This window comes from Myxocyprinus asiaticus, chromosome 7 (genome assembly GCF_019703515.2).
Source record: "Myxocyprinus asiaticus isolate MX2 ecotype Aquarium Trade chromosome 7, UBuf_Myxa_2, whole genome shotgun sequence".
NCBI classification, from domain to species: Eukaryota; Metazoa; Chordata; class Actinopteri; order Cypriniformes; family Catostomidae; genus Myxocyprinus; species Myxocyprinus asiaticus.
This window is the reverse complement of record NC_059350.1, coordinates 51,930,876-51,952,532: the sequence shown is the minus strand read 5'-3', so window position 1 is coordinate 51,952,532 and position 21,657 is coordinate 51,930,876. Positions and strand designations below refer to the sequence as shown.

At 37.5% G+C, this 21,657-nt stretch overlaps 1 protein-coding gene across 1 annotated transcript; it reads left to right on the top strand.

Annotated features, from left to right (window-relative positions):
- The first annotated feature begins 2,896 nt into the window (after positions 1–2,896).
- On the top strand, positions 2,897–20,638 carry LOC127444351 (ephrin-B2a-like). The gene is made up of 5 exons (XM_051703657.1): positions 2,897–3,505; positions 8,908–9,197; positions 15,445–15,537; positions 15,959–16,072; positions 19,079–20,638. Exons 1-5 carry the CDS (start codon positions 3,393–3,395, stop codon positions 19,474–19,476), a joined length of 1,008 nt encoding a protein of 335 aa, XP_051559617.1. The 5' UTR covers positions 2,897–3,392; the 3' UTR covers positions 19,477–20,638.
- Positions 20,639–21,657: the final 1,019 nt, after the last annotated feature.

Sequence of the window (21,657 nt, the reverse complement as noted above, 5' to 3'; positions counted from 1 at the left end):
CTGCTACTGAAAATGCCCGATCACCCTTAGACTTTAAACGAGAACGTGGAATGGAGATAAATAATTCATGACCTGAAAGATCTCGGAGCAGAATGTGAATGAAGATCACAAATACATTGCGGGGCAAGGCCTTAAAAACAAAAAGCAAAATCTTAAACTAACTGGTAACCAGTGCAAAAATGCCAGCACAGGGGTGATATGGTCTCTTTTTCTTGAACCAGTTAAAAATCTTGCCGCTGCATTTTGAACCATCTGCAGACGTGCAAGGGAGGACTGAGGCAGGCCCACATACAAGGAATTACAGTAATCTAGCCAGCATTAATAAGGGTATGAATAACATTTTCCAGATCTTTCTGTGAAAGAAAGGTTTTAATTTAGAAATGGACCTAAGGTGGAAGAAGCTTCCTTTAACAACGGCATTAACCTGCTTATTGCAGAATCGAAAATGACACCAAGGTACTTAACATTGTTAAGCAAGTTAGAAGATAAAGTACCTAACTGGTTGCCAATGTTCAAGATGCAAAACGGAGAGCTAAATGCAATTACTTCTGTTTTATTTCATTAAGTTGAAGGAAATGATGTGTCATCCAACACTTTATATCCTCAAGACAGGAAAATAGATTACTTAATGAACAGCAATTGGTAGACCAAACAGGGAGATAGAGTTGTGAATCCTCATTCGTCAGTATAACAGTGAAATTAGATATTGTATTTTTGAAAGATAGAGGAAGCATATACAGAGAAAAGAGTTGAGGACCTAAGATGGAACCCTGTGGAACACCATATGTAATGGGTGCAGAGGATGAAGAAAAACCACCAATGCTGACAGACATAGTTATCTCTTTGAGATAAATCATTTTCTGGAGATTACGTGGGCAGATTACCATTGGTATTTTATGTCCAGTCCTTGAAATTAGTAGATTTAAACAAGCATACTTTTCGTGTACAAAATGTTTGTTGTCAAAAAGTAAAAAATGTCATGAGTTCTTTTAAAAGAAGCCCAGTGGAAGATTCTGCTTTTCGGCAGGAAAGCGCCCTCTTTAGGAAGACACCTTAAAAATGTATTGGAAAAAAACCTAAAAGTAATTAATTGTAGACTAAGCCTAAAGTCTACTTTGTTCAGGAGGTTACTTTAGATAAAAATGTAAGTACATATAAATAAGCAATATGAGAAAAGATTATGTGGGATTGAGGGGAGTTGGAAAGCAGAAAGTGGGGGAAATGTCAATATTCCAGTGTTCCATTGTGCCCATGTTGTGATTTTGCACATGTACATTTTTAATTTAGCCTACCCTTTGTTTCGATTTGCTGGATAATACATTTAAAAGAATGTCACTTTATTTCCCTTGGATATTATTTTCTTGAAGTAAATCTTCTTCAAAAAGAAACATTTGACTTTGACCCTTAGGTCTATCGAATCGCATATTGCTGCATATTATCCAAGTTTATCGCAGATCACATTTTTCCTCCTAACCGTTCAGTGGTCAGTTCTTAATTTGTTTATTCTTTAGAAATTATCAAAACAAATGGCTAATATTTAATATGACGGGGCAGAGAGAACTACTGTAAGAAATTAGACTTGTTATATGCGGTAATAATGTTATATTGCCTATATTACCAGACTGACTATCACACATTTTCTTAATACCAACATTTTGAATATTAGCTATATGTCCCTACCAACTTTCAGACGACCCCAACGCCCTTGAATCGAATTTCCTCAAAATCAAACTTTGAGTAGACATTGCATGCATTTATCTTATTGATCATGAATATTTAGCAGTGTATAGTCACAAACAGGTGTTAAGGAAAGTACTGTGGTAGTTTTAAAATAAAATCAAAAGTGCCTTTTACCACAGGGTGCCGTTAACCCCGTTGTACCCTATTATAGGCTATATAAATCATGGGACCAACATTAGGTACTAAGTGGGTTAACATTTTGATAACAGGATGTTATCATCACCTAAATGCTTTCAATTCGCAGCCTAATTAATAGTTTGTTTGACACCAGTGTTACTTCAACACAAGTCCAAAGCGCAAATACACAACTGATTCACGCACGAACGCAGACCAGACGATGAAAGGGCAAACGCGTTCACACTTTAACACCGGTCGACATCCAATTATCTCTGACCTGTTAGTTTTCCCTTTGATTACTGTCCAAACACGCGACCGACAATAAACAAAAGTTGCCGAGCCATCGACCAAATGTTTCAGTTTATTCGTTTTCGAAATATTTGTCTGAGGCTTCTAATCTTGAAGTTGCTAATGTGTATTTTTTAAAGGGGGTCAGCAGTGAACGGATGACGAAATGCACCACACTCGTGTGAATATTACAGATTCTGAAGATCTGAGTGACTTTTTAAGGCTTATGTGACTAAGAGGATAAGCTTAGGAAGTACAAGCTTCATACAAGTTTGGATTAAAACAAAAGATTAGTTATTTCATCGCAAGAACACTTTTCTTACTCAGATAAATTCAGAAATTAAAATGTTAACTAATAGATTAATCCGTGCGACTCACTTAAACTTGTTCTCATAATAGGCCTAATTGTTAGGCTAAATGTGAGGGGTCGTTCACAATGAAGACGTCTGCACCTTTTTTTTTTGTTTCTCTCTCAATCTAAACATGCGTTTTTGAGAGTCTTGATGTTATTTAAACGCCATGTCAAGTTAAAAAGAACGTCTAATTAAAAAAAAAAAAAAAAAAAAAAAAAAAACGCACGCTTGTTTGAGCTCAAGAACACGTTCCGTCTGAACGGCCCCTTAGTCCGCTTCAAATAGACAAGATGTCACTCATTCAGCGTCATCCAATCGAGAGTAATGTGGGCGGAATCTACAAGCAATACTGGGTTGTCCTGAGAAGTCTCCGAGCACGTCTTGAGGGCACTCCAAGACTGGCGGAGTTGAATGCAAAGACGAAGAACAGGAGAGCCACTCATACTGCCTTTAAATTAGATACGTCAGTAACATCTGAGTTTCGAAAAACTATGCTGCCACTTCTAGAAGCATCCACTTTTTAACTATTTTTCGTCTTCTATATCCTTAGGAATGTAGGCTTCGCAGAGGATACATGTGTACATTTTAATATCCAAACAATCTGATTGCATGGATTTTCGCCCGCCGTCTACCGATTTTGTATAATTTGTCCGCTGTTGTGCCAGTTGCGCAGGAGCTGTTATTTTAGCTGGTTTTATCGAACTGTTCCTTTTATAAAGGGCTTCGTTTCGAAATAAATCACTGACTCCGTTTCCAACAGATGAGAGCGCTCAACACATCGGATTCTTCTCGTAAGTGACCGATTTGTGCCTGTGGATCTCCCACTTGTATACAGATTCAAGAGCACCCCGTTATAATATCAGATTTTGACTGGAGAACTCATTGTACATCGCAATGGATACAACTATGTGGAGTTATATTGTTGGTCTTTTCGTGGTTGCTTGTCGAATAAAACTGGCCCGGTCTACAATTTTAGAATCAATCTATTGGAATACTTCGAACAGCAAGTAAGTGAATCTAATTTCATTTTAATTGGTCGATTTCTTTATTGATTGCATTACCATGTCATAGTTATGTAACACAAGATAGCCCACTTAACAAATTCGTAATCAATGTCACTTTGGTGGAGGACCACCCACCTTTCCTGACTGCACGGTTTTAGTTACAATGATGCTTTATTGGCATTAACATTGAGATGTTGCAGAGCTCGTTTCATTTGCGGAATTGGGCTGAAATTAGTCTTTTTTCTTTTTGAGATAACGGTATAATCTTAATTTGAAAGCAGATCAGGTGGATTACTCGTGGATTTAGAACGTCCAGATGTATTTACATAATTTATTTTGGTAACACTTTACAATAATGTTCCATTTGTTAACATTAGTTAACATGAACTAACAATGAACAATACATTACAGCATTTGTTAATCTTGGTAAATGTTAATTTCAACATATAGTAATACATTAATACATTAGTTAATCCACTATGCACAGAAAAAAATGTGAAAATAAGTTTCTTTGATATGAAATTTAAATGTAGGCTTTACTCAAATACTTTGTGTAGCGTAAACCGTAATGAATTGAGTTAACCTAACCTAAATTTGATCTGCTTAAATAACTCTGTTGAACTTTGCAACTTGTTGTTGGCTAGCAACAAACACATTACAAGTTCAATGCAGGGTGGCCCAACAAAAAAACAAAACAAAAAAAAACAAACAAAAAAACAAAACATGGCCACTACGATTGGTTTCTCATTTTCAAAAATGCATAAAGGCGTTTACACAAATTTTGGCATACTTCCACGACTTTTTTGTAAACAACGAAAAGATGTCAATGTGACATCATCATGAGTAACAACTGGGGGGGGTGGGCAGGAGCGGAGCAAATTATTTACTTATTTATTTGTAGCAAGTTGTTGCTCACGATGACATCACAGTGACGTAATTTTGTTGTTTACAAAAAGTCATAGGAGTATGCCATAAATCGTGCAAACATAGTGACCACGTTTTTTTTTTTTTTTTTTTTTTGGGGCCACCTTGTATATCTTTTTGTACTCTTTTTCAGGTATGGTGCTGCTGAGTTTTTCAGGTATGGTGCTGCCATATCAGTTGTTACGCTGATGATCCCTCAGTATTTGTTTCATGATAAAAGCAATATACTGACTTTTCAGTTGTACTGTACCCAACCTCAACCTAACCATTAGCTCCACTCTTCTCCACAATGGTAACCTCCAAAAATATTCAACATGACAGAACATTAAACACTGAGAAGTATCCTATACATGTTTCATAGAAATAAAATAAAATAAAATAACACTTAATTTTAATTAATTTCTAATTTACTGTCCCAGTCCAGTCCCATGAAAAGCATGCTGAGAACTGAAAATCCCCTGCCCAGTTTCAACAATACATTGATGCAGCAAATAGTATTCACATAGTCCCAACACAATTGGATTAAGTGAACATAGATGGATTGTACACAATGAAATGAAGTTAAGACCAAGTTAAAAACAATTGTGTTGCGTTAGCTCATTTTAAATATGTTAATTGAGCAAGCAGTAAAAATCGCATTGAGTAAACAACATCCATAAGAAGTCTGAATCCATTTGAACAATTTCATAGAGTGAATATCACTTGGACTTTGCACAATATAATTATGTTCTCATTTCAAACATGAATGTATTAAGTTGATTTCAAGTGTGCTGGTTTAGTATTTTCAAAAGAGCTGTTTTTCCTTTTTTTTTCAGCGTGAACTAACAATGAACTATTGTATTTTAATTAACAAACATAAAGAATAATAAATGCTTTAAAAAATATATATTGTTCATTGTTAGTTGATGAGACCTAATGCATTAACTAATGTTAACGAATGGAACCTTATTGTAAAGTGTTGCCGTTATTTAAAAAAAAAGGCTTGTAAATGCACTGTTTTGCATAAATTGGTTAGGTTGTTAGATATCTTACAAATACCAAGAACCCTGGTATTTGCTGTGGAATTGCAGTAGAATGAGGCTGCATTCAAAGAAATCAAACTTGTGGAGGCCTTACATCTTGGTCAATAGTTTAAGAGTGCTGAGCCACAGTCTAAATTTAGGACTGATTATAAGCTGAGAAATGTTATATTGAAGAGTGGAATACAGCCTCACACTAATTGGCATAGAGAGAGCTGATGCCTGAGCTCCTGTTTTGAGTGTGAAGTGTAACTAGGTGAATGGGTGTCCAAGGTCTTTCCAAAATTATGCATCTGTCCCTCAGCACACCTTTCTGCTTCAGGACAAATTGTTTCAGTACACTAGGCTAAAAGAAAAGGAAAGGCACTTTCAGTGATTGAAATACCCAGCCTGGTGTTTTTCCAGCTGCCAAAGTAGCCTACATTCTCTCTTACTGCCTTGAGGTGGTCTTGTGAAAACCATTAAGGTGCCTGAGAGCTTGCCATTTGGTCAGCTTACCCAAAACCATGTCTGGACGTTGTTGACATTCACAGTTAGGATTACAGTTAACTATATACCTGGGTTAAATTATCTAAGCAGTCTCACACATGTGCATTGATTTCATAATTTGTAAAATAAAGATATGTTTTTATACCAAGAACCAGCCGCTCAAGTGAAATGGGTTGTCTAGGTAGTATCTTCACAGTGGTGGACCTGTATTGAAATAGATCAGTTTTGTTTAGATGCAGGATAACATTCTTTTAAGATGCTAAGCTGTAGTGTAGTGGAGCTTTGGTGCAGGTTGTAATCAGTTTTCATGAGTTCCAGTAGCTCAGTGGGTAATCTTTGTCACAGAGCTTTGGAGACAAAAGGTGCTCCTGGATGAAGGCACAGTTCAACCCCCATCCCAGTTTGTTCTCTGCAAGAACCACACAGAAGTTGGTACCGCAGGAGGTGGAGGAGGGGCCCTAAAGCTTCCTGTCTTCTTAGGACCCCCAGGAGAACCTCAAGTGTCCCTTTCTTTCCAGGTTTTAATGACTATATGAGGATGCAATTTAGTTTTAGAAAGTGACCTTTTTGTTCGAGCTTATGGTTTATAAGGGAGTAAGAATGAGTTAAAGAAAGAGATGAAGGAAAACTATGTGTTTTTGGTGGCCCATTTATTGTATAAGTTAGGGATGCACCGATGTACGAGCCACCGATATTTATCGGCCAGTTATTGACCAAATTAAAACCATCGGCATATTGGTCAAAAGCATGAAAATGTCAATATCAATAAACAATGGTTTATTAATTACGTAAATTTACTGCGTAACATATAAAGTTTATAATAATTTATTCCGTGTGTAATATGAATAAATACCTACCAATTTATCTGCAGAAACTGAAGTGCAAAATTCGTTTTAGAAGTGCAAAATAACCTTTTTTTTTTTTACCTACATCAATCGACAAGTTATTATACTTTTTTATCATTAATTTATCTTTTATTGTGGTTCTGTAAAAATTCGGAATGTCCTGTGTTCAGCAGATTCAATCTACAGCAAGTTTAATGGGAAGTATTTATTTTTAGAAAAATAAAATGGCTTTTGAACCTCTTTGTCCATTTTTTTAAAGCATAATTCCTAAGCAAAACAGTGATCTGATGACAAAGTAAGGTAAGTGCTAAAATATCGGTATTGGCCTTCAGCTTTTTTTTTATTTATTTTTTTTAATCGGTATTGGCCATAATTTTCATATCGGTGCATCCTTAATATAAATGGATATTTATATGCATACAAGCCTGGTTTAAAATGGAATTTGGAGTTTCAGTGTGTTTGTTATAACGAGAAATTAGCTTAATCTGTGAATCTTCAAACAATTGAATGGTCTTTATCAGAACCCTTCTATAACTAGTTTATGTTGTAAAATATGACTATAATTACATTGTAATAAACATCTATAAAGTGTTTATTACAAGGGTAGAGACAGGACAGCCGGCAAGCTGTCAGAAATGAGTGACTCTTGATTTTGTAAATATTTTACAGGGGAAGAAAAATGTGTAAGTGCAAGCCAAGGTCCTAATATCCCCAGTGCTTTTGATACATTTGCATTCTGCTTCAAGACAGAACTCTGAAAATTAGCCGAAGGAAATTGCTTGTCTCATTCCATTTTAGTTTATTGCTTGTTTTATGGCGTAGGGAGGGGATAGACATGGCTACCTTGTTTAACAAAAGTTTTCTGGGTATTGTTTTAAATTGCTTCTACAATAGATTACGTGTTGGTGTTTTATTGCTGGGCTGTTGTGCAGACAAGTTTTCAACTAAGACCATTAAGTAGTTGACTTAAACCCTTAAATGACATTAATAAAGCCATATAGGCCAACTGTTCAGTAATAAATTGTCTCTTTGGTTAACTGATGTACCCGAAGAAACTGTCAAATACACTCAAGCTGATGATATTTAAAGGAATATTCGGGGTTAAATACAAGTTAAGTACAATTGACAGCATTTGTGGCATATTGTTGATTACCACAAAAATGATTACAACTCATTGCTCATTTGTTAAAAAAAGCAGCATAAATAATAGCAGTAAGGCGCTTACAATGGAAGTGAATGGGGCCAGTCCAGACATTTTAAAATACACACTGTATCAAAAGTATAGCCACAAGATAAACATATGGGTTAACATGATTTTAGTGTGACGAAATTGGCACTTACCAGATTACAGGGTTTACCAACGTAACATCATCACGACAACGAAGTTGTAATATTGGATATAACTTTACACAGATAAGGCTAGTAAGCGATTTTTTTCACACTAAAATCATGTTAACCCGTATAATGTCAACATCATGTGGCTATACTTTTGAAACATTGTGTATTTGAATGTTTACAGACTGGCCCCATTCACTTCCATTATAACTGCCTTACTGTAACCACAAGTTTTGCTTTTTTAAAGGGACAAGTTTAAATTATTTTGTGGTTAACACTATGCCACAAATGCTGTCGATTGAGACTACCTTGATTCTAACCTGGAACATTCCTTCAATACTTTGAAGATACATTTTATACCAATAACATTGGCATCCAAAAGACATTCAAACATGATCAATTCTACATCTACTCCAAACAACAGAGAATTCATTTATTTTTATGAATACTTATCAGTATTTGTTTTCCATGTTTGTAATTCCATAAGCCATACTTTAAAGGGATAGTTCACCCAAAAATGGAAAATCTGCCATCATGTATACATCCTCATGTTGTTCCAAATTCAACATGAGATATTAGGCAGGATGATAGACTCAGTCACCATTCAGTTTTATTGCATCTTTTTCCATAAAGTGATTGGTTAACATTAGGGAACATTCTGCCTAACATCTTCTTATGTTTACAACATGAAGGTGAGTAAATGATGAGTTTTCAGTTTTGGGTGAGCCATCCCTTTATGTCTTATTCTCATTTTTGGAGAACTATTCCTTTAAAATCATTGTGTTCCCTACAGGTTTGTTCCAGGAAAGGGTTTGGTACTATACCCCCAGATTGGGGACAAAATGGACATTGTGTGCCCACGAATCAAGGCAGGCTCGACTGAGCAGATGAACATAGAATACTTCCGGGTCTATCTTGTTACCAAAGAGCAACTGGAGACCTGTCGTGTTGCTAAGGGTGACATGGCTCTGCTCAACTGTGACAAACCGGACCAGGACGTGAAGTTCACCTTTAAGTTTCAAGAATTCAGTCCCAACCTGTGGGGCCTGGAGTTCCTCAAAGGAAAGGACTATCACATCATCTGTAAGTGTCTTTCCATGCTTTCTCAAAGAATTTACCTCAGGTGCTGATTCATGATCATATTTCACCACTGTTGCCAGCCTTAATGTTGACTAGAACAAGCCAAAATGCAGAACCGATCCCACTCCTGGGAATTTCCGCATCCAGCATTGTCTCCCAAGATATCTTTCCCCTGTTTTCTGTCTGCGCAGGGGTCTGACTAATGTGGTCCTCCAAATTTCAGTTAACAAATCAAGTTTATAGTTCTATGTTAATGTGTTCAGTCTCCTGGCAAGAGTATTTACCACACAAGATGTCTTTGTCATTTTGAGGTATTTATGTTCATTAATCATTCTATTGTTTAGCTTGCACACATTAATTATTTTATAATGCTTTAAAGTAAAGCCAATATTTCACCCAAAAATGAAAATTCTGTCATCATTTACTCCCACTTTTGTTTATTCAAACCTTCACCCTAACATCTCCTTTTGTGTTCCAAGGAGGAAAGAAACAATGAGGTTCAGAAAATGACAGAATTTACACTTTAAGGTCTGGCTATTAGTTCGCTTTCCCTTTCAGGGGTGAAAAGCCTAGAGTCTGAGATGTTCTCTGTAAAGGAAGTCGTATTGATGGCTCTATAGATGGATGTTATTAGTATCATTTGACTACTTCGAAAGTGGCCATCGTTCAGTTTAGCGTGTGTTGATCTCTGCCCATTTTCAGTTGGCACATTCCTTAATGGCCGTTTGTGTGATTTTAAGATTTACATGCTCCAAATCCCTCAATCCTTTGTCACTATGAGACAGATCGGTTTGATGTGATTTTTTAAGGCAGCTTGGCCTGCAGCCTGAGGGACAGGGATATCTGACCTAAATGATTCTAAAGAGACTTACCTCCGTGACTCTGTCTTGTGTTCATGCGAGTTTTAGAAAGTGTGTGCGTAACTGTGTTGACAAAATGAGAGTGAGAGAACAAAGTTTTTTGTTAACCTCTTTTATAGACATAATGGAAAGTCTTTGACATTTGTTCTTGCATTTGCTTGTGAACAAGGTAAAAATTGTGAGGAGCTATAATTAGTTTATTATCAGCTTGTAGTTTCCGGAGGGAGAATAAAGGTCTTATTACAGTGTTGCACATTCATGCATGTAGAATCAGCAGACAATAAAAAGAGCTTGATAACAATGAATAATGAAACTGATCATTGGTGAAGCACAGAAAATAATGATATCACCATGTCTGGCTTAAATAAGTTCCATTTGTTCTAGACACAGGCAGACAATTATTTTTTTCTCCCCTTTTCTCCACAATTTGGAATGCCCATTCCCAATGCGCACTAAGTCCTCGTGGTGGCGTAGTGACTCGCCTCAATCCGGGTGCCGGAGGATGAATCTCAGTTGCCTCCGCGTCTGAGACCGTCAATCCGCACATCTTAACACGTGGCTTGTTGAGCACATTACCGCGGAGACCTAGCGCATGTGGAGGCTTCATGCTGTTCTCCGCAGCATCCACACACAACTCACCACGCGCCCCACCGAGAGCGAGGACCACATTATAGCGACCACGAGGAGGTTAACCCAACGTGACTTTACCCACCCTAGCAACCGGGCCAATTGGTTGCTTAGAAAGACTGACTGGAAGAAATTTTTTATAATTTTGCTAAAAGTACAAGCAAAATATGTGGTTAAAATCTATGGTGTCTTGATCCAGCCACGGAATAATAATAAAAAATAATAATTATAAAAAAAAAAAGTAATTCTGACTTTATTTCTCACAATTGTGACTTAATAACTTTCAATTCTGAATTATAAAGTCACACTTGTGTGATATAAACTCACAATTACAGGATATAAAGTCACAATTGCAAGGTATAAACTTGCAAATTGCGTGACACTCGCAATTGCGAGATATAAAGTTGTAATTGCAAGAGACAAGGACGCAGTTGCATATTTGTGTGTCATAATGTGTTATCTCAGAATATCTCAGAATTGAGAGTTTATATCTCATAATTTCAAGAAATAAACTCGGAATTACAAGAAATAAAGTCACAATTGTGAGATAAAAAGTCAGAAAATTACCTTTTTTATTTTTTTATTCTGAGGGCCGAATATAAATCTGATAACTACACTCATAAAATAAAATAAATGAAATAAAGGTTCAAATAACAACCAAACAGGTTTTTACAGTCGGATGCCATAGGAAAAACTTTGTAAAGTTCCACAAAGAACTTCTTATTCTCTAGTCCTTTTACAAAAACCATCTGGTGCTTTAAAGAACCCAGAAACCAAAACGCTGGTCTGACGAACCTATAATGAAACATCAAGAACTTTTTAACCCTATACAGTGAAAAATTACCCTTGAAAAGACGGTAAGTTCTTTACTGAACTTCAAGGAATGTTTTGGGTTCAAAACAAGTTAAGCGCAATCAACAGCATTTGAGGTATAATGTTGATTACCACCAAGAAATATTTCAACCTTTTTTTTTTTTTTTAAAGGCGGTTCCAGTGAGGCACTTAAAATGGAAGTGAATGGGGCCAGTCCATAAATGCTAAAATACACTCTGTTTCAAAAGTATAGCCACAAGATGTAAACAATATACATGTTAACATGATTTTAGTGTGATAAATTCACTTACTTACTAACGTTATTGTCATTGTCATGACAATGGAACCCTGTAGTCCCAGTATTAGATATAACTTTACTCATATAAAATATGCAAGCATTTTATCATGCTAAAATCATGTTAACATGTATTATGTTTATGTCCTGTGGCTATACTTTTGAAACGATATGTATTTTTAGAGTTTATGTACTGGCCCCATTCACTTCTATTGTAAGTGCCTCACTGTAACCACAATTTTTGCTTTTTTTTAAAATAAAGCAGGGATGTGTCGAAATTGTTTTTTGTGGTAATCAACATTATGCCACAAATGCTGTTAATTTAGCTTAACCTGTATTAAACCTGGAAGAACCATTGCAGAACCTTTATTTTTAGAATAGTTATCTATTGTAGGCCTATTCATATTATATACAATATAATAGTCTTTTAAGATATGGCTGCTAAAACTGAAAATAATCTACCAAAATTAACAGCTGCCTGTATGCTACCCTTGCATTTTCCACCTCCACATTTGTGACCTGATCGCTGGCTTCGTGACTGGCTAAGCTGAACTGGCCTGAGGCTCAGAGTGTGCTTGTTGTGGTTAGGAAATGAGCGGGCTTCATTCAAGCCGAAGAGTCGGGTCAATTCTAGAGAGGCCGCTGCGCACGAATGTGGGAACAGTTGAAGGGAAGTAGGACATGACCATCTTTCACTCTCTCTGTTTCTCCCTCCTTAGCTCCCTCTCTCTCTCTCTCTCTCTCTCTCTCTCTCTCTCTCTCTCTCTCTCTCTCTCCCACCCCCACTCCCTTGGCCTTTCACTTGCTGGTCACTCAGTTCTTCCTGTGTCCTAAGCAGTTTGGAGGGGAAGTCCATTTGTTCATGCGCGATTGGTCTTAATCCTCACAGTGAAAGAGAGATTACCGCCAATGGAATTCTTTAGCTCTGCTATCAGAGAACACAGCATGGGTGCACAGGCACAATGGCGTTTAAATCGTTGACCAAACCTCTCCACTGGCCGCAGATTGATGTGCAGAGCAAATCCTTGATATTCCGTGATAATGATGTGAAAAGACTTTAGTAATATGCTTAGTTTCTGTAAAGTTCAAACCAGCGTGATCACACTGGGGTTATTGCTCTCAATATGTGGTTTTTCTAAATTAGCGTGCACGTGAGAGTGTGTGTGTGTCCTGCTTTTCTTAACGATTTTCATATGGATTTACTAGCACGTAACACCACAAACACAAGCTTTTAAGAAGCTTTGCCGTGCTGCAAAACTGAGATTTTCTCTCTTGTGTCAGCAAGCTGAACCTGCACACACATACACTAACAAACATGATTTATAATGACTACTGAACACGTGACACAAATGTCCACAAGGAACACTTTAGAGGTTTTAAAGTACCTGTGAGTACACATGTGGAAAGTTTAACCAGTCATAAACTAGCTCACTTAGTGCCAAATAGCCAAATACATCCACAAGGCTGTGAGAAAAAAGTAACCAGAGAGTGAAGAATTATTTGATGGCATGTAAAATAAGTTTAGTAAGATGGACAGTGTGTTTTTTTTTTAATCCCTTTTCTCCCCAATTTGGAATGCCCAATTCCCACTACTTAGACAGTCCTTGTGGTGGTTACTCACCTCAATCCGGGTGGTGGAGGACAAGTCTCAGTTGCCTCCACTTCTGAGACCGTCAATCCACGCATCTTATCACGTGGCTTGTTGTGCATGACTCCACGGAGACTCACAGCATGTGGAGGCTCATGTTATTCTCCGCGATCCACGAACAACTTTCCACGTGCCCCATTGAGAGCGAGAACTGCTAATCGCGACCACAAGGAGGTTACCCTATGTGACTCTACCCTCCCTAGCAACCGGGCCAATTTGTTTGCTTAGGAGACCTGGCTGGAGTCACTCAGCACACCCTGGATTCGAACTCGCGTCTTCAGGGGTGGTAGTCAGCGTCAGTACTCGCTGAGCTACCCAGGCCCTGACAGTGTGTTTTAACATCAGAAATGTAAGCTACAAAATATTTGATTTCTGGATGCGTCAATGTCACTAAAACATGTTATATGATATATATAATAATATATGAATAAATATTTAATAATAGTATAATAATATTCAATAGTAATATATTAATAAATAAAATATAATAAAAGCAAATTATGTATATATTTATATATATATATTAGGGCTGTCAATCGATTAAAATGTTTATCAAATTAATTACATGATATGCCGATTTAGTAATCAAATTAATCGCAATTAATCCCATATGTAAATATTTGCTGAGAAAGCCCCTCAAATAACAATAATTCAATATATAATGATTCAATAATTATAAAAAGTTATTTTTAAATATTATAAATAAAATATATAAAACAATTATAATTTGGATAATTAAAATTAATAACACTTTTGCGGCCAACGAGTAAAGCATTGATAAACCAAAAACAAAAATTGGCTTCAGAATCCAATAGATTGTTTATTTCCATATTATTGAACATAAGCCTATCATTGGCCAATAGTCCACAGCAATTCATTTTGCAATTAAATTCGTCAGTCAGTCTGAGATTTATTATAAGGGCTTTTCTAAGGAAGCGTCAATGTACACCTGCGTCAGACAGACACTTTTGGAGCGTCTAACTTTGGTTGCATCGTGTTATAAACATACAGTTTTTAGGTTGCTCTGTAAAGTTAAATGTAGTTTGAAACTAAGAAAAAGACGTCTTGAGATACCTGCATTCGGATTTTCGCTCCATCATGTGTTTGAACCAAGAAGCTCTAAAATACGGTTTGAACGCCTTCTTATCTTGTGACTTGTGCTGCTGTCGGTGAGTGTGGTTGGTTTGTTCTCTGTATAAGCTGCACGTTGCCTATACAACTGGAATTTCGCTTACTGCCCCCTGGAGAAAAAAGGTGGTACTTCAAGCTTGAATTGCTCCGATAGTAGGAATATTCCTCATAGTCCGGGACTCAATTAATTGCGTTTTTTAATACATTATTTTTCTATATAATTTAGCGCACTAAATCAGCAGCCCTAATATATATATACACTACCTGTCAAAAGTTTTGAAACACTTACTCATTCTTTATTATACTTTTTTTTCACATTTTAGAATAAGAGTAAAGTCATCAAAACTATGGAATAACATAAATGGAACTATGGGAATTATGTTGTGACGAAACAAAATCCAAAATAAATCAAAACTGTTTTATATTTTAGCATCTTCAAAGTAGTCACCCTTTGCCTAGAATTTTCAGACATGTACTCTTGACATTTTCTCAACCAACTTCTTGAGGTATCACCCTGGGATGCTTTTTAAACAGTATTGAAGGAGTTCCCATCTATGTTGGGCACTTATTGGCTGCTTTTCTTTATTATTTGGTCCAAGTCATCAATTTCAAAAATGTATTTATTTATAAAATTTTAGTTTTATAAAGAAATAAATTAATATTTAAGCATACGCCTTCAGATCAAAAGATTTTTAAGATCATGAGAAACATTTCAGTCAAGTGTTTCAAAACTTTTGACCGGTAGTGTGTATGTATATATATATATATATAACCCGGATATGTTCTTCACAGGTTTCATGAAATTCACCCGGATGCTGTGATTACTTATTTATTTATTTGCGAACAACATTACAAAAATGTATTTCTTCCTTTCAGCCACATCGAACAGTACTTTTGAAGGTTTGGACAACCACGATGGCGGTGTTTGTAAGACCAAATCCATGAAGCTGATCCTGAGAGTTGGACAGAGTGAGTACCACCCACACTCTCTTTCTCCATATGCACACCTGCATCACTGCAATGATGAAGATCACTCCTGCCATAACAGTCTTTCAAGTCACTGGTCTAGTAGAGGGTGTCCATGCTAGTGTGCCTCAGCGTGTAATTGAAATGTCATGTGAGCTTGTTTCCTATGGCTATGCCAGCTGTCCCTTCCTTGGTCTTGCGGGAAGATGCTCGCAGCTTTAAGCCAATTCATTAAAGTCTTTCTCAGATCCTGGGGCATTATACCTAAAAGCCAGAAAAGATGTAGGGGTGGTCCAATTTTCAGAACAATTTTTTAGTTTGCTAAACATGTTGTAATTTATTGCACCATCTCTGTTCATATATTTTAGTAAAAGTTTTCTTTTTGTTGTCAGCCATAAATCTTTCTGTATATATTTGTTTTTAGGTCCTACGGATTCATTCTCAGTGAAAAACCACCCAACAAGATACCCTCCAAAAAACCATAACAATGAGGACCAAAGCATCTTCAACAAAGAAAATGATGTTGTCAGTAAAGTTGGTATGTATTCATGTGAATGAGGGTGAATCTCATCATGTCCAGATTGTATTTCACCACAACATCAAAATAATGATAAATTATATTTTGCATAAAAAAAATTAATAAAACATATTACGGTTATAAAAATCTAATGAGTAAAGATGCATTATGGTACATGGACAGACACACTGAGGAGAGATTTCACAAGGTTTTTAAAAATTGTGCCACAATGCAAAAATCTTAATTGCCCTAACAAAAGGTTTTATTTTCTTTAAGATAAATATACATTATTTCTATAATTTATTTATTTTCATTTTGGGGTGAAATATGACCCAGACACATTTTGTGAAGTGTGTGCTTTTGTAGACAACTATACAATTCACTCTGTTTTATGAACTCAAATCTTAAATCTCACCTTCAAGTTTGTAGTTTCTACCAGTGTTGGGTGTACTCTGATTACAGAGTGATTAGTTACTGTAATCTAATAACATTTGGCACAAAATAAATAGTGTAACAGATTGTAATCAGATTACATTTACTGACTTTCAATTAATTTAAGTACATTACTTGGGTTACACATTGTAACAGTTTGGGAAAGGACGATGCGGGAACCAAATTAACAATCAGCAAAACTTTAATTAGACAGAACATCAAACTGAAAACACAGAGCGGCTGCGTGTGTCTCTTTCTCTCCCTCTGGCATCCTCGGCTCTTCCCTTTTCTCCTTCCTGCTGATTAGGCAACACAGCACCGGGCATGCATCCTCACAGCCCAGCCACGCCCTCCTCCTCATCACACTTCTCTACCGCCTGATTCAGGCCGGGGTGCCATCCGGACTGGCTTAGTCCCTCCATCTCTGGAGGGGAAACGCTGCCCTTCCGGCCGTTCCGCCACCTGATGGTCCTCCCCGCCTCCTGAGAATCTGAGAGAGATGAGGGGAGGCAGAAAGAGCGAGCATGAGAGACAGAGAGAGAGAGAGGAGAGAGAGAGAAAAGAAAACGCTCTTCTTCGGCTCCCTCGGGCACGCCACCCACCAGGTCCTCAGCCGCTCCTCCGCCCCCTGGCAGACAACAGCCGCTCCTCCATCATCTGGCGGATGGCAGCGGGTCCTCCGTCCCCTGGCAGATGGCAACGGCTCCTCCGCTTCCTGGCGGACAGCAGCGGTTCCTCCAGCTCCTGGCAGATGGCAGCGGCGACTCCGTCCCCTGGCGGACGTCAATGACTCCTCCTTCTCCTGGTGGACGACAGTGGCAAGTTCTCCCGGACTCCTTTCCCAGGTTTTGGCACCAGTGTAACAGTTCGTGAAAGGAGGATGCGGGAACCGAATTAACAATCAACAAAACTTAAATTAGACAGAACATCAAATTGAAAACACAGCAACATAAACACACAGAGTGGATGTGTGTGTGTCTCTCTCTCCCTCTGGCATCCCCGTCTATTCCCTTATCTCCCTCCCGCTGATTAGGCAACTCAACGTCGGGCATGCATCCTCATGGCCCGGCCACCACCTTTATTTATTTATTTTTTTTTTACTCCCAATTTTTTCTCCCTTTTTCTCCCAATTTGGAATGCCCAATTCCCAATGTACTCTAGGTCCTCGTGGTGGCATAGTGACTTGCCTCAATCCGGGTGACGGAGGAAGAATCTCAGCTGCCTCCGCGTCTGAGACCATCAGTCCGCGCATCTTATCACGTGGCTTGTTGAGCGCGTTACCGCGGAGACATAGAACGTGTGGAGGCCCTTGCCATCCACCGCGGCACCTACGCACAACTCACCACGCGCCGAGAGCGAACCACATTCTAGCGATCACGAGGAGGTTACCCCGTGTGACTCTACCCTCCCTAGCAACCGGGCCAATTTGGTTGCTTAGGAGACCTGGCTGGAGTCATGAATTATAATTATAATTGAAACATGAATTATGTTAGGCCATGTCCACAAAAATACATTTTAGTTTGAAAACACATCTTTTTCTTTATATTTTGGCCTTCTGTCCACACTGAGACTGTGTTTTTCACAGCGAAAACTGAGCTTTTCGAAAATGCTCTTCCAAGTGGATAAATTTGAAAATGCCATCTTCAAGTTGTAGTGTGGACAGGGAAAATGGAGATATCGGAAAACGATGACGTATTTGTTGTCATGTGACGCAGTCTTGTGATCCATTCAACCCGAAACGATCAAGATGGTGGCCCATGTTGTAGCAGCGATGTTGTGCCTGCTATTCACTTTGATAGCGCTGTTAAAGATAAATGTTACTTTGTACAACCTTCACAATGCATTCCTTCAAAGACAACGGGAAGTTTACTCGGAATTGCTGTCCGGCAACGAACACGAGGACAATAGCATTTCAGACTGTACATGGAGTGACGATTTTTCGCATGCGCAGTAAATGGGTTTTAAGAGTTTTCATAAGTGTAGTGTGGACAAGCAATTTTTGGAAAACGATTGAAAACGACAGTATGGACAGGATGCCTTTTTTCAAAAAATGTTTACGGATTAATGTGGACATAGCCTTAGTATATACATCTGTTTGCATTTCTGTAACAGCTGAAGGGCATTCATTCCCTAACAAGTCATTGTAATGGTCATGTAGACATTATTTTTACTGTCTATTACATTTTCTACTAAGTGTTTTAGAAAGTAAAAGATTACTTTCAGTGAAAGTAATCAGTGAAGTTAGTAATCTGATTACAATTTTAAGTAATTAGCAATTTGTAGTGAAGTACTTTTTTTGAGTAACTTACCCTATACTAGTGTTTACTTACTAAAAGGGCTAAATATATTGTTATAGTTTTTGGGATATGTAACACTGGCACTGTTGTATTTAAAAAAAAACATGAAAATCTTTTGCTAGTTTAATGTGGTCTAGTTAGCTAAAACTAGCAGTTCTAATTAACTTAAATTATTCTCCTCATGTTGACTGATGATCATCACTTATAAAGCAGGACTCTTCTTTAAGTATCATTGTCTTTGTAATAAAGATCATGACCTTGAACTGATCAGTACCTTAAACCCCTTCATGTTGTCCAGACTCTATACAGAATGGCGAGGCCGGCGGGAAAAATGGAGAGTCTGTAGGATCTACTGGTTCTGAAGTGGCCATGTTTGCTGGTGTGGCATCTGGTACTGTCATCTTTATCATCATCATCATCGCTCTGGTAGCACTTCTGCATCGCCGCCATCAGAAACACTCTGCACAATGCTCAGCCCAATTGCCATTAAACACGCTGCCCAAGCGCGGAAGTGCAGCAAGTGGCAGCAGCAACAATAACGGCTCTGAGCCGAGTGATATCATCTTTCCACTTCGGACCTCAGGAAGCATGTACTGTCCGCACTACGAGAAGGTTAGTGGTGACTACGGACACCCCGTCTACATTGTCCAAGAAATGCCACCACAAAGTCCTGCAAACATTTACTACAAAGTTTGACAGCAAGCAACAAGGATACTAATACGTTTCAAATGATGGACATCTGTATTTTGATGGCATTGAGATGGCTGGTTTAGCCTGATAAGTTGGATGCTACATGGGCAGCAGTCTAGTTCAGAAGAACTTCTGGATTCTGGTGCACATGGGAATTTGATCTTCTGTTGACACCTTAACGTGATATGAGAAAGCTGAATGACTTTCAAAGCCTAGAACAATCTCACAAATGAACAAGTCATCAAAGTGCTGCAAAATCATACTGAATAAATCTCAAATAAAGGGAAAACCTGGAGTTCTCATGTGAAGAGAGCTACGCATCTACCAGCCATAATTTCTTGAAGAAGGACCTCATCAATCTGATTATGTTATGAACATACAGGTCCATTTTTAATTTATTGTTTTTGCTTATTTTCACAAACCTCAACTCCCAGATCTTTGCTGAAAATGGACTTTGGAATTCCTCAATGTGTTTGAGTCAATCCAAAGAAAGTCTGGCTTATAAAGACTGTCTGCATCCCAAAGCTGGCCTCATGGATGTATATGACAATTCACTTTTCTAGCCCTTATTCAGTTTCAACCAAGTGTCAATGTGCAAGACTTTGCTGGTGTGGTCTTCAAAACGCATGTGGTTCTTTCAAATTTGCTTATGACTTTTTAAACATTTATTCAAAGAACAAACAAACAAGACTGAAAATCAAAATGCAGAAAGCCTCTTTGTTGACTTGTTAATGTAAATACAATATCCAGGCATTTAAATTATGCTTTAAGTGATGCTTTATATGAATTTGAACACTTGTTTGCCCATTTTCCTACAACATGTTTGATCATCATTGTTTAAACATGATAAAAATGCAAGGAAAGTACTTCCCCAAACCAGAAGCCACATGTTGCTGTTACACATGGATATATTGCGAGTACACATGATCAACATGTTTGTTTTAAAAAAAAAAAGAATGTGCAGTTGTTAGACTTGTTTCTTAATTCTAGCCAATAGTGTGTTGAGGAATATTCACATTCCAGTCGACTGACAATGTTGAATAAATTGATTCAACATAGTCACTTGTGCTGCTCTCTTAAGATTTTTGTTTTTGTATGAATGAATGGATGGATGGATGGATGGATGAAAAGTACACAAAGTTGTTTTCTATTGTTTAAATAAACTAAGTGGCCTCTTAGTCAAAACTCATGTGTATCTGGACTCAATTTTCACCATATCAAAAGCATCACTGTCAAAAAGCTGTTGTCCAAGAATCATTCACAAACAGGATTGTGGCAAAGTGAAACAAACTCTCGTTCAGCAAAAGTTTCAGAGTCAGAAAGGTACAACTTCATAAACTTCCATTTCAGGATGTGTTAGAGAGAACAATTGAATTATACATGATACTGACTAAATTATTTATCAAACAACTTTGGAGCACTGAAAATGTCAAACTGTGCAATTGTTACCTTAAAGAGCTATTTCTACCTGATCTGACCCTTAAAAATCACCTTTGTGGGCACAAAAATCTAATGTTGCCAAGTTGATTTGTCATATTAAAGCTGAAGTGTGTAATTTTTAACCTGGTCTCATAGAATCGCGTTACTTTATCTATATTTCTGCAAATTGATTTTTACGTGACACTCTCTGCATTTTGCAGAAGTTTCCTGGTGAATTGAACACTAGAGGCGCTACAACAATAATTACTTTTATTCCCTTTCACACAAATAACGATTCTTTTCTCCTTGGTCCTCAGACAATGCTATCTTACAGCATCTAAACACTTTTATTATGGCGCAAGACTTGTAAGATATATTTGAACGTTTGCATTACATAATCAACTACATTTACAAGCTTTTTTGAGTGCGATCAAATTGCGCATTAGCTCAACTGATAAAGCATTGCACTTGTGATGCAATGTCCTGAAGAGCACGCAAGTGGACTGAAAGTCATACAAGCAATTGTGTTTTTTAGGTCACATTTATTTTTAGGACTCTATCATTTAAGTTTAAGGTTTAGGGTAGGGAGGTAGGTTTTGTTGGTTTAAAACTAGGGCTGTTCATTTTAACACGTAAATTCAGTGCGATTAATTATATAAATAAATATTGCATTCAAAAAATTAACACAATTTATCATGTCCCCGGACCGTATAAAGGAATATACCTACCATGTGAGCTGTTCAAGCTTGATGTACCACTTGTTTTCTC

Excerpts from the sequence above, each read along its gene's own strand:
- LOC127444351 (XM_051703657.1), top strand. The coding sequence starts at position 3,393 with ATGGATACAACTATGTGGAGTTATATTGTTGGTCTTTTCGTGGTTGCT. Across the intron at positions 3,506-8,907 it reads TGGAATACTTCGAACAGCAA|GTTTGTTCCAGGAAAGGGTT; the intron begins GTAAGTGAATCT and ends TGTTCCCTACAG. Across the intron at positions 9,198-15,444 it reads AAAGGACTATCACATCATCT|CCACATCGAACAGTACTTTT; the intron begins GTAAGTGTCTTT and ends TCTTCCTTTCAG.